Source organism: Gasterosteus aculeatus, chromosome 9 (genome assembly GCF_964276395.1).
Source record: "Gasterosteus aculeatus chromosome 9, fGasAcu3.hap1.1, whole genome shotgun sequence".
Taxonomy (NCBI): domain Eukaryota; kingdom Metazoa; phylum Chordata; class Actinopteri; order Perciformes; family Gasterosteidae; genus Gasterosteus; species Gasterosteus aculeatus.
The window spans coordinates 16,263,619-16,276,222 of record NC_135696.1 but is presented as its reverse complement, the minus strand read 5'-3'; the positions used below and the strand labels follow the sequence as shown (position 1 = coordinate 16,276,222).

General features: G+C 43.0%; 1 protein-coding gene across 6 annotated transcripts in view; it reads left to right on the top strand.

Annotated features, from left to right (window-relative positions):
• The window catches only part of fam13a (family with sequence similarity 13 member A), a 37,471-nt gene that overhangs the window by 3,169 nt on the left and 21,698 nt on the right, over positions 1–12,604 (top strand). For 4 of the 6 annotated variants that reach the window (XM_040186136.2, XM_040186134.2, XM_040186135.2 and 1 more), the window contains exons 2-8: positions 62–257; positions 1,456–1,665; positions 3,661–3,838; positions 5,530–5,677; positions 6,622–6,705; positions 7,355–7,441; positions 9,786–10,009. In XM_040186136.2, the coding sequence (XP_040042070.2) occupies positions 62–257; positions 1,456–1,665; positions 3,661–3,838; positions 5,530–5,677; positions 6,622–6,705; positions 7,355–7,441; positions 9,786–10,009 (1,127 nt within the window). The remainder of the gene's footprint in view (positions 1–61; positions 258–1,455; positions 1,666–3,660; positions 3,839–5,529; positions 5,678–6,621; positions 6,706–7,354; positions 7,442–9,785; positions 10,010–12,604) is intronic. The other 2 variants (XM_078109103.1, XM_078109102.1) reach the window with 1 other exon arrangement.

The window sequence follows — 12,604 nt, the reverse complement described above, 5'->3', positions numbered from 1 at the left end:
GAGCGGTGGGTCTCCCGTGGTATCCGAGCTGACGCGCGCTCTCTTGCTTTTCTCTCCGCAGCACAACAAGACAGCGGTTCAGATTAAAGAAGACATGAAGAAGATGGTCAGGACGCCGGCACTGCGACCGCTGGCAGCGACGGCCGCGTACACCCGGCTGTTTGGAGTGTCCCTGTTTGAGCTGCGGGAGAAGGGTCTGCTGGAGGATGGTGTGCCTCTGGTGTTGAGGAGGATGGTTGAGCACATCCGCGAGCATGGTGAGGAAATAATAATATAATGCAAAACAATCGCTGTAATGCTTAAAATATTATTATTATGCTTATCTATTTTTTTTTTTTCAATTTAATTACTTCAACTTCTTTGAAGAAATGTATCACAAAATATTAATTTGAGAATTACTGAATTCCTACAAATAAGGAAATATATTAGTTAGTTGAAGTGTTTAAACTTTGAGCAGAACTCAAGTCTCAGACAAATACATATGTGTACTTATGGATGTATCTCTTGTATCTTCTAGTTTTGTATTTAAATTTTTTCATTTAAAAAAGCCTCCTGTGGACGATGTAAGCCTTTCGCTACAAACTCTAAACACAGTGCATTTAGTTATTGTGCATCATCATATTTAACAACTCCAATGCCGCTGTGATGTCCATATGAAATTAATTGATTTAAAACAATACATAAATACAGAGTCTATTATTATCATTTGCAGTTTTAGTTATGCAATACTCAGAGATTACCCCATCCATCATGACACAGAAAAGCGACTCAACCCAAATACAAAATTATTCTCTTAAACAGATCAGACAAATTGATGAAAGACGGGACAAAACTTAAAAGTACCATATTGTTTATCCCTGCCAGAAAATCCATGTCATCGATGTGCTTTTAGCACAGATGAGGATAAAAATAAAAGGTTAAAAAAGAGGCAGACTTGATGCTGAGGGCGATGCATTGCTTTGCTGACTGGTTAGGTGAAGGAAAAAAAGACATAAATATTTTTAAACACACTTGCCTGGGTAAAAAATGTAACCTTGAAAACCCACTGCAGTGGAATAGTATGTTTTGACCTAGTTTACCACACTCTGTAGTTCTGATATTTGACCACTAGATGCCAGTACAGGAGAGTGCAGCTTCTTCCAGATGGCCGCTGAAGCTACAGGCCACTTGACATTTGACTTAAAACTGTCACACTTCAGCTGTGGATGGGGTTTATAACGATGGGGATCCAGCTCTATTATAAAATAGAGCAGGATCCCCTGCTTACTATAAAATAGTAATAAATAATGATGAAAAAGTTGCTTGGTTTGGGTTAATTTGTTAGGCTCTGAGGTTTCTGTCTCAGGAACTATTTTTATATATATATATATACAGACATATATGCTTAAGTATGCTTGGACCCAAAGACGTGTGGTGATATTATATTGATGATATCTTTTGCTGACTTTCCTCCAGCTTTGCATCAGGAGGGTCTGTTCAGGGTGAACGGGAACGTGCGTGCCGTGGAAACCCTGAAGCAGCGTCTGGAGAGCGGCGAGGACGTGGACCTTCTCGCTGAGTCTGATTCATCTACGGTGGCCAGCTTGCTCAAACGGTACCTGAGGGACCTGCCAATGGGTCTGGTAGACTCGACCGTCCAACAGGCGCTGATACAGCATTACCAAGGTAACAGGACGTAGTTGCTGCTCTTCCAACTCGGTCTTCTAGAACAATCCTACCAGTTCAAGCTGATGCGTTTTTACAGGTTTAAACCCTGACGGGAAGTGCAGAGAATATCTGGGGTGTGACTCTGACTGGATGATGAGAAAAGTTATCTTTAGCTGCTGAACTATAGTATTGGTACCGCAGTCATCTGCAACAGGCAGGGGCTATAAAGGCACTGCAGAGTGTGTGTGTGTGTGTGTGTGTGTCTGTGTGTGTGGCACAAAGAGAGTCTAAATGACAATCAGAAGCGATGGGATTGATATTTTCTGGCAATAATCTTGGAGGCCATAAAAAGTAAAGTGAATTATTTGGCAGGTAAAAATGTCTGCGCTCCTCCATCACCGGGTTAATTGGAGGAAAGGACTCATTTTAGTTGCTTCTCGTCACAGACCTCATAAATATCAGCCTATTTTTCAGGGCCTCTGGCCAAATGCTGCGTTATATAACCTCAATGCAATACTGGGCCACGGCTAGGAGGATTTCTCTGTACTTTGTAAAATGAGTTTACCCTCCTTGCCAGTTTTTGGATAACTTAATTAATTTGATGAATGGATTATGGCAGATGAGGTATTGGTGAGGTATAGTATGATACACACATCGATCGACCAATAGATTTCCTCATGTATTGTACATTGTACATGTCAGTAAGGATGGTATGGCTTAATGCTGAATGAAATAACTTCAATCAACTTCACACCATTAGTTAGTTTTGATGATCAATTCATATTTTTTGACTGACTCATATTTCCTGGTTACAACATGTTGAATATTACAATTTTTGAATTTAAATTACATTTGTTTTAAATAAGTGTGACATGGTTAAAACGATCCCGTAACAGACATCACATTGAGTTCTGGGAATTGGATCTTTGTTATAGAAAATCATTTACTAGTTAATTAAAAAATCTGTTAAAGGTAAAATAATATCTCTGCTTTCTATTCTCTCTTTTTGCTTCTGAGAAAACGTTATTCATTAATAGCTTTCTTACTGTGTATGAAATATAACTGGAATTGTAAAATTATAATATTATTCTCACATCAAGCTTTCCAAAGCCCCGTCTTCAGATCACTCTCACCACATAACAACTTTTCACTGTTTTATAAATAATTATAACAGATTACATTATCAGCCAGTATGTCACACACATCAATAAATCCACATTTCTGACTATTATTTAAACAAACTTAATGAATCCTGCTGTTCTCCGTGACGTATGTCATTCTCACGTGGGTGTATCTATAAATTTGCGCTCTCATTATTTGTAGCCTTTAAAAGTGTGTAATTGCTTGAAGAATGGATTTTCCATCGCTCAATGTGTGTTTGTCTATTGAACTAACCAGATTTAAAAGAAGGCCATGTACTTTGCACACACGTCAGGCCTTCACTTCACAGAGTAGTTGTGATCGCTCTTAGCATTATCCCCCCCCCCATCACGCTCTATTTGCTCAGCTAGACGGACACGCATTCTCGCCTACGTGCGTGCACACATGCACGTACACACGTAGGTGCACGCAAGTTTGCGTCACTCATTCATTCGGGATCAGAAGCCATATCCGTTTATCCAACTCTGGCCTAATTATGTGTCCGGATTAATAGCATCAACATACTTTCAGGCTTTTTTCTCCCTCTAATGCGCTCGTATTATCAAAACTCAAGATTAGATATTGCAGAGAGGAGGTGGACCGAGCTGTCCCTGCCTGCTGGAGAACAGCCCTAGACCTCCTTACTCAACTCAGGGCGTGGACGCGTTTCACTAAAAGTATTCATGTTTTACGCTTTCCTCCTCCAAAGTAATCACACTCCTCGTCACTTGTGAAAACAAATGCAGAGTTGAGCCAACGTGGAAGCCTGAAGTTTCCCCTCTTTTTCCGAACAGAGAAAAGAGTGGGTTTAAAAAAAGAAAAAAAAAAGCTTCGACCTTTAACCTCTTCTGATATCTAATTGTGTGTCTGCAGAGTGCGGCGATGATGTATCTTGGTCAGATATGAGAGACCTGCTCCAGCAGCTTCCAGATGTTCACCTCAGCCTGCTGCGGTACCTCTGCCACTTCCTCACCCTCGTGGATCGCAACCACAAAGAAAACCGCATGACGGCCCTCAACCTCGCCACTGTGTTTGGACCCAGCGTCTTCCAGTGAGTTAAACCTGTTTTTGGGCGGTAGATGTGGGGAAAGGTGTGAAAATAAACAACCACGGAGCAATGTCACCCAAGCATCCTCTATTTGCCTTGTATCATACACGTATGTAACGTATAACCAGACAATGTTCATTGACAATTGGAATAGTATAAATAATAATAGTTTTGAAGGGCAGAGGAGGAACCTTGACTTATTTTGTAGCATTTGCAGTCACCTTCACTCAGAACTTAACAGACATTGCTAATGTTTTTTTATTACCGTGACCTTTACAAAACTTGTTTGTTGCAGTCCTTAAATAACAGTGAGACAACTTGGCTCAGTGCAGGAAAAGCAGGCAGGCCGTCCTGGCAGCTAGAGCTGACGGATTCAATCCCCTCTCTCCTATTTCTGTTTAGTGAGTCAGATATTAAATTGTTTCCATGTGCCAGAGCAGCAGGACGGGGGAGAATGATTACAATGTTAAAACATGGAGTACATGTTCAGTGTGATAATCAACCAGTAAAGCTGTCTTTTTCAATACGTGAAGAAAAACAAGCTTTATTTGTAATTCAGAGTGGGACAAACTATTACGATTCAGAATACACCAAATATTGGGGAATAACTGAGTAGGATAATAACAAAAATCTGGCAGAAGTATAATTAAGAACACGAATGAATGAGAATAATAATAAAAGAATACATATTGATAACCGTGAGTGACAAAGGTCAGACTCTACCTCAACTAAAGACTAACAAATTGTAGCACTTAAATTGTACTTGTAACGTCACTCATCTATAGCAAATTGTAAATTGGCTTATTTGAGGAAATCGCACTTTCTTGTTTCTTGTTCTCCTGAGTTTGTACCCTATGGTTGAATGCACTTATTGTACGTCGGTTTGGATAAAAGCGTCAGCTAAATGACATGTAATGTAATGTAATGTAATGTAATGTAATGTAATAAGCATAAGTATTTGGCCAGCAGGTGGTGCTTTAGCGTATTTAAGATAAAAGCACGACACTGTGAAAGTTGCTCACTATTATATTAAGTATTATATGGATACCAAGTTGAATGAATGAATGGCAATAAATCCCTTTTGAGTCCCTTTCCACACATCGTAACCTTTTGGCCGACCCCTGTATTGAGACGACAGCATCCGGTATTTGAGAAGCACGTAAGAAACCGTCTCCACGGGGTCGTTATGTTTTCAGCTGAACCTCTAGTCTCACCGACCTATTTATGATCAAGCAAGTGTCAAATCATCCTCAACTACTGTTCTCCTGACTGGTGACTGGTGGGCATCTTCCAGTAATGAACTGGGATGTTCAGGCCAGCCAGGGCTCCCAGCGGGATAAAATATTCGGAAGGGAAAGAGAAGGTGAAACTGCAGTGCCTACTCCTTCATACTGTACAAGCTGTTCTCTTAATCGCACTGTGTGTGTGTGTGTGTGTGTGTGTGTGTGTGTGTGTGTGTTTAAGTTACATAATTTGGCCGACTGCCCGGTGTCAAACATCTCAAACAGCTGTTCGGCAGCATCACACATCATACTCGACAAGAAAGCTGAATTATTCTCTGTTGATTTAGGAGGCTGCCCGAACACCAACTTTTAATCTCAGGACGAGCCCTGGAGAAGAAGACTGACTGCCATGTTTAAAGAATGTGATAAACTCTCATCGGTTTGCTCACCTCTTTGCTTTTCTTTCCCCAGCGTGGGCCCTGGATTAGAAGCAATGAGGGACCAGAATATCTGTAACAAGATTATGGTCAAGTTCATCCAGAACTACAGCCATCTGTTTGAGATCGCCGGAGACACCGAAGGCCGCGCGGACAAACCGTCAACCTTTGTCACTCTCAAGGTATCGTAACCTCGATGCTGATGTTCCTATGAAATGCGGTGGAGCTGAACAAGAACTGAGGAACCTGTTTTGTGCCAATGTGCCGTAAACAGTGTGAGTTCTGGACCGTGACCCCCTCCCCCCGCCCCCACCCGTCCATCCACCCTGAGGAGTGATAGTTTGTCAATATAGTGCAGGCGCACATAATAAAGTTAAAATTGATCCAGGCCTCGCAGGACGGACTCCTCCGCAGGGGGCTGGTTTGAGTCTCTGGCTGTTGATTTATATTTGGCTGACGTCTGCATTGATCAGCTCGTTTATCCGGCCCGCTGTGGCTCCCTCAGGGAAATGGGCCCGTAACAAAATACACCCAAGCCCAGGCCACCAGCAAACCATCCATTTACAAGTGGTTGAAGTCAAGAGACGTTGCATTCAGTTTATACTCCTGTTTCATATAATTCATGAAATGTAATCATTTTATTTGAACCGTCGATCGAGGACTTTTATTGGCTTGAAACGTGACACGTGGTGTTTTCCTCAGGGGGCTCTTGCTGCCGACTTGTGGGAAACCCGCGAGTCAGAATGAGATTGTGTTACACTCAAACATGCATAACCCCCCCCCCCCACCGACCCCCTCCACCACCCCCTCGTCTGCTGACCTTCTTTCCCAGCACGCCTTTTCCCTCAGTCGCTAAATACTGATGAGCAGGAGGCGGCCATGCAAGTGTTTACGTGAGCGTTGGTGTGTGCGTGGATGCGGATCGCCGACCTGTGAAAATCTATTCTGAACCTTGTTGTTGAGGCTCACAGAAGAAGTAGAAGTAGAGCACTAGATGACTCCCTGGTTACTAAAACTTTGTGCATAACGACTTTATAGATGTACCTACAATGAAAAACTATACAAAGCATGATCTGTTGTGTGTGTTTTGTATTGTAACCCGTCCTCCTTTGACCTCTTTTCCCAGGAGGTCAATATGACCGATGCAGACACAATGAAGTCACCCGGTGACCTCGACGCAAACCCACCGACACCGGCTCCCAGGACGAAGGTGTGAGATCCGCTTTGAAGCAGCGCGCCTGCATGTGTGTGTCTTTGTTTATCTTTTTGTTAAGATAAACAAAGACAGTTTTGTTAGTGTACCTGATATGGAGGTCTTTGTCTGTCTGTGCAGTGTTGTTGTTTTTTGCACCACATTCCCAGATAAAACCCTTCAAATTCCCTTACATAGTCTGTTTTAACACCAGCCATGTGATCTGCGTGACGTGACGAACAACGTGGGGCATGTTTTGGAAAAGCAGGGGGGGGGGGGGTTTCAGAATGAAAGCGATTTTTGAGCGCATGTGTTTAGGTTTCTGTGAGCTTTAAAGACATCAGCTGATCCGTGCGTACAGGCTACAATGGTACATTAGGTTTCGTCACTATGTATTTAAACATACCCGACCATTATTATTGACATGTTATAATTTCTCCTTCAGATAGAAGTACATAGACATTATTTTGAGCATCTGTCCAATTTCGTAAACGGATGAAGTAGCTTTAAACCATATTAATTAATGATTATCATCACATTAAACAAATTCATTTGTATTTGTCCAGGGTCTTTTTAGAATTCATTCTAGCACATTTAACTGTTTTTGTACTGCACTTTGAATCCTAATCTCTTTTATTCTGCTTTTCCTCCCAATAAATGCTACAAGAAGGGACAAAAGAACCCACCGCAAAATGCAGAAGTTCTGAACAAATCCTCCACTAATGCTCCGAAGGCGAGGCCGAGGAAAAACAAGGTACAGCAAACAACACTTTTTTACTGCCCTCATTACGTTTTGTGATTTATTGTTCTGCCTGAGTGTTTATCACAGTCTATATTTCATCATTTCTAATAAATGCTTTCTTATCCGCCGCATTGCCTCGGTGCTGATTAGCCTCCGGTTATCTCGCGGGCGGCCTACGGTGCACGTGGCCTCGCAGCTTGGTCACATGATAGGATTTGATACAGGCAGTCAGCTGCAGGGAACAACCACACACTCGAAGTGAGAAGCAAACATGGGCTGTGGAATGCCGTTCCATCTCTGTTGTAGTATTGTTACCGATAAAACCTGCAACAAAAGCCGCATTGGGTTGTGAATATTTCATCATTCATGATAAGTCGTAGAAAGGTACCGTTTCTGTACATGTAGTACAGCTCCGGCTTCATTTATTTTATCAAGGTAAATATGGGAGCTGCAGGTAACTTCAGTTTAAGAAACAGTAATTCAGTTCATTAGTTAAAGTGATTTTCAACACTGTAGCATTTCTCCGATACGATACTTATTGATTCATCAAGTGATTCCTCATCATTTGTACAGCTGCATTTTCCAAACACTTCTGTCGAACCTTATTTATAAAACTGTTGTTTATAGACTATACTATCAAACTTTTGATCATAATCCACACCGATTTGTCCTTGATGCGTACCGCTAAAGATGCAGTTAAAAGACTTTATGTGATACAAAGTGAAAACAAAAGTGAAATAAATCGTATTCAGCCGCCTCAGGCCAACAAACAAACAAACCCACACACACTTCACATCGAGAGCACTCAGCGCGATTTATGATGAGAGTTTGTGTTTTATCGTGCATCCATTTATGTTTATGGATGAACTTTGGACCGCAGAAGGGCACAGTTATCACTGGCAGATAATTACTAATTCCATGTTTATGAATGAATAAATCACTGGGAGAAAGCGTTCTGTTGCTATGACCAGAAACCTTTTCATTCTTTTTCCAATTGTCAGTTGTTTTTATACAAACAACCACTATCTTGAAACATCCAGTGAAAAGTCGTCGCGGTGGTAGAAAGAACAGGTAGGGTTTATTTTGCAAATGCTTTTGGAGTAACTAGTTGTGTTGATGTGAGATGTTAACAGCAGCACAAGTTGTTCTGAGGCCGGCTACAACTGCATTTCATTTCGGAGCAGATTAAGGAAGACAAAGTACTTTTGCAGTCTTTTCAGATTTGGGATTCAAACCTCCAAATGAGTAAAATGATTCGCCAATCCGTGGTTTCTAAAGTAGGTAATTTCTGTGTATCGGGCTTCCTTTGCGTCCGGCCGTAGGTAGGTGGCACTTGTTGCGCGGCTTGACCTCTTTTTCACGCGTAACCAGAAAGTCGGCACCAGGAATGGAGGCAGCACGACGGGTCATTGTTTAACACTATAGAAACTGACCTCAGTTCTATTTTTAGTCTGCTTGGACTTTCCATGACTGCATTGGAAATGAGTCACTGTTTATGTGTATAGTATATGCACGAAGTAACTTTCTAATGACAGAAATGATACGTTTTTTTTAATCTCACTCTCTACTCTTTAATCAACATCGGCCGACAAAGACAACGGCCCCCCATCACAACCCAAAATCCAAACCTGTTCTAGCTAAAGAGGCGCGTGGACTTAATGACTTCGTGTTCCAAACGATTCACCCATTAAATGCACCAATGACTTAATGGAGGCAGCGTCCATGGATTTTAGAACAACCCATTACGTTCAATCCTAAATGGAAATGTTCTGCTGACATTTGGCGTAAAGAAAGAAAAAAAAAAAAGCAGGGTTAAAAGCCGGTCTTCCTATTCCACCAACGGCCGTTTATCAACAGAGCCAAACCTCTCTCAGCGGTGGCTGATTTTCACCTCGGAAATACGCTGGAGTCGTACTTCTTTTACCAGCAATCGCAGTTTCCTCTTTCTGTATTTGTACATGTAAAAGACGCCTCCGTTGACGCTCCCCTTAGGAAAAATGCAGAGTAGCACTCGCCACCACACGGCCGTAATTCGGTTGCGGTTCTTCTCCTACACCGAGGTTGCCGGCTCTCGTTGTTTGTACCCACTCAGAGTCAGCACGGTAAGACAAACGTCGGTCTAATCTTTCCCCTTTGTGGTTCGTTTATTGCTCTCTGCTTCACCTCGGATGATCCTCTAATGTACAGTGTGTTTTCCGGTAACCGGAGCAAAGGGTGAAGGCTCCAGTCTGTTTCTGTGCACTTATAAGCGAGGGAGTTGCAGGCGTATCGTCTGCCTCTCTTGCTGTCTCATATTGCTTGTCACACGACTCACCTGTTGTTGGCATCTCTCTCTCTCTCTCTCTGTGTGAAATAGGTGAAGAAAGGGTCGAGCGGCCGCATGGCTGCAGTCACCCCTGACCCCGGCCACTCGGCTTGGTCGCCCAACGCGAGGTCCCTCTCCATACCAATCATTTTACCGCTGACCTCGGCGCTGAGAAGCCCCGGTCCGGAGCCAATGGAGACGGCTCGCCAACAAGCCCCAGACACACTCGGCCACCTCGACGCCAACCCCTCCGGCGACGCGGAGGCCGTCAGCAGGTCAGAGAGTGCGGTCAAAGAGCGTGCGCCTGTGCCTGACATGATGGCAAAGCCGCGATATTGCTGGCAGGAATATTATTACTATTTTTCGGAAATAATTTTACGACCGGGTTTTTGTTTTAAGTGCTTGGAGCTGTTCAGAGGTAAATGTTCATGCATTTCCTGGAAGTTAAATACCATGCAGGGTACAGCCAGAGGTGAATATATTACATTCATGAATGCTTAATTCGAACTTCACGAGGTTAACAAATCATTTGTTTTCAGTTTCTCTTGCAGTCTGACTAAGGTCACAGTCTTATCTGTACGTCTGAACCTTTTTATAACAGCCGAAAAAATAAAGATCACCGTCACATAACACAAAGGTGAAGCTTTACTGCAATGTACATAAGATAAAACTATTAAACTACTTTTATTTTTGACTTTTACTCCAATGTGGTAAAAAGGTTGTGACTACTGTTTGCATTGATGATCAGTCGTGGGTGAGGCTAAAGACGGCGGTCGGAGATCTAAAGCCCCGTGGCAATGTGCCTTTTGGCATGCAAACAAGCCTATTATAAGAAGCTGAAACTGGAACCACTGGGTGTCGAGTGTCCTCAGCCCTGGAATAGCAAAGCCACAGTTGTGTCTGCTGTTGGGGCTGTTGACCAGGGGTTTTAAACCTGCCTTCTTTACCAGGGCTCGCACTGACCATTAACCAACTACTTTAGCGATAATAGAGAATACGTCTACTTTGTGTCGGTGAAATACAAATATAATGTGTAGCGAGGCAGGAGCCCCGAACATGACGGCAACAACGCGTCTCCATGCTGCACAACATCAGGAGAATACGTCCCCTCCTGCCTCAGAAGGCTACTCGGGTTCTGGTACCGGCTCAGGTCATCTAACGTCTTGACCACTGTAAAGGCCTCCTAGCAGGTCCACCTGCCAGCGCCACCCGACCTCTGCAGCTCATCCAGAATGCAGCAGCTCGACTGTTTTTTGACTTAAGTTCAGCCACGCTGCTCCGCTCCGCCGCTGCCTTCCCTGGTTACCAGTAGCTGCACGCATCCGTGTCCAAACATTGGCATTTGGGTGTCGTGCGTCCAACAGATCAGGGTCACGTCTACGTCCAGGACATGGTCAAACCGTCAACATCCCAACCGTTTGCTGTCCTGGTTCCTAGACGGTGGAATGAGCTCCCCAATAAGATCAGGGCAGCAGAAAGCCAATAGAGCTAACGACACACCTCTGCCGGCTATACCTGGACTAGGTAGCTCCTTATTGTCACCATGGCACTTACTTACTAGCACTTTGTAGTTTGGCTTTGTTTAAGAAATTGTTATTTGTTCATTCTTGTTGTTCTGGGTCTTTGCCCTCTTGGTTGAATGAACCTGTTGCACTTTTTGCTTTGGATAAAAGCGTCAGCTAAATGAAAAATGTGAGCTGTTGAAGCAGTGGGATGAGAAATGATGACGCTGTTTTGTCCTCTACTACGGCTTGGCAGACTCACCGCTGACCTTTTTTAGTATGACACATAATCCAACTGTTTAAAACCGTGTCAGCAACAGATCTGTTACCACATTACATCAAAACGCACAGCGCCCCGCTTTACAAATTTACAAAAACATATGTACATTAGATCAAATTGATGATATGGAATGTAACATTTTTGAATAGATTTGTTGAAATATAAAATATAATTTGCGTTGCACGGTTTGTGGAATGTATTTTCTTTGTATCTTCATAACAGGAAGTACTTTTCTTTTATTAGCTGTAGCAGATTTATTTGGATATGTAATACTTCCCAGGGGGCAACTTTCAGCCCCATCTCAGGATACCAGTAAATCTTGTAGTGGATTTTCCCGCCCGGACTGAAATCCTTCTGGTCAGACCGCATCGGGAGGATGTACAGATAGCGGGACAGGTCTAAACCCTGAAACTCAATGGCGCCTGCAACTTTTAGAAAGACTAAAAGAATTTCACCATTTTAAAACTACTTGATTTGATACCCACCGATTTAGTATCTGACAAACTTGAGCCTGAGAGACAAAGTAACCCAAGTGTGTGTATATATGTATATAAAATGTTGTGGTTATATACATTTTTAACTTTCATTCATGGTTTTTATTGCACATGAAATATGACACAAAGAGTGCAGGAGTTGTGTTCACACCTTGTTGGTGGTAAAGAGGCAATTGTAAGTATTTCTAATGGCACGTGTATTCAATTTCCCACTTGCACCATTCTTTCCAGTAACTGCGCTCGCTCGGACATTCAGCAGTCAAATCAGCGTTCGGTGGGATTAATAATAATAGTACCTCCGCTATGAGATCTTTTTGTATCCACGTTTTTACCGCTGTATCAAACCAGGAGTCCTTAACACGTGCAACATGTGAGCCTTGCTGTCAAAGACATGAATGCAGTGGATGTCTGTGTGTGGCACAATGCTCTCACCTGCACCTGAGATATGACACCAGCCTCGTTCGCCGCGCAGGTCACATGAGCCGACATAGCGGCGTCATGTGAACTTATCCTGCGCTCGGCGGGGCGTAGTACCTCGCGGTGGACGCATACTGGCTTTTGTGTGGAGTTGCCACGGCTCACTGAATCATGTGA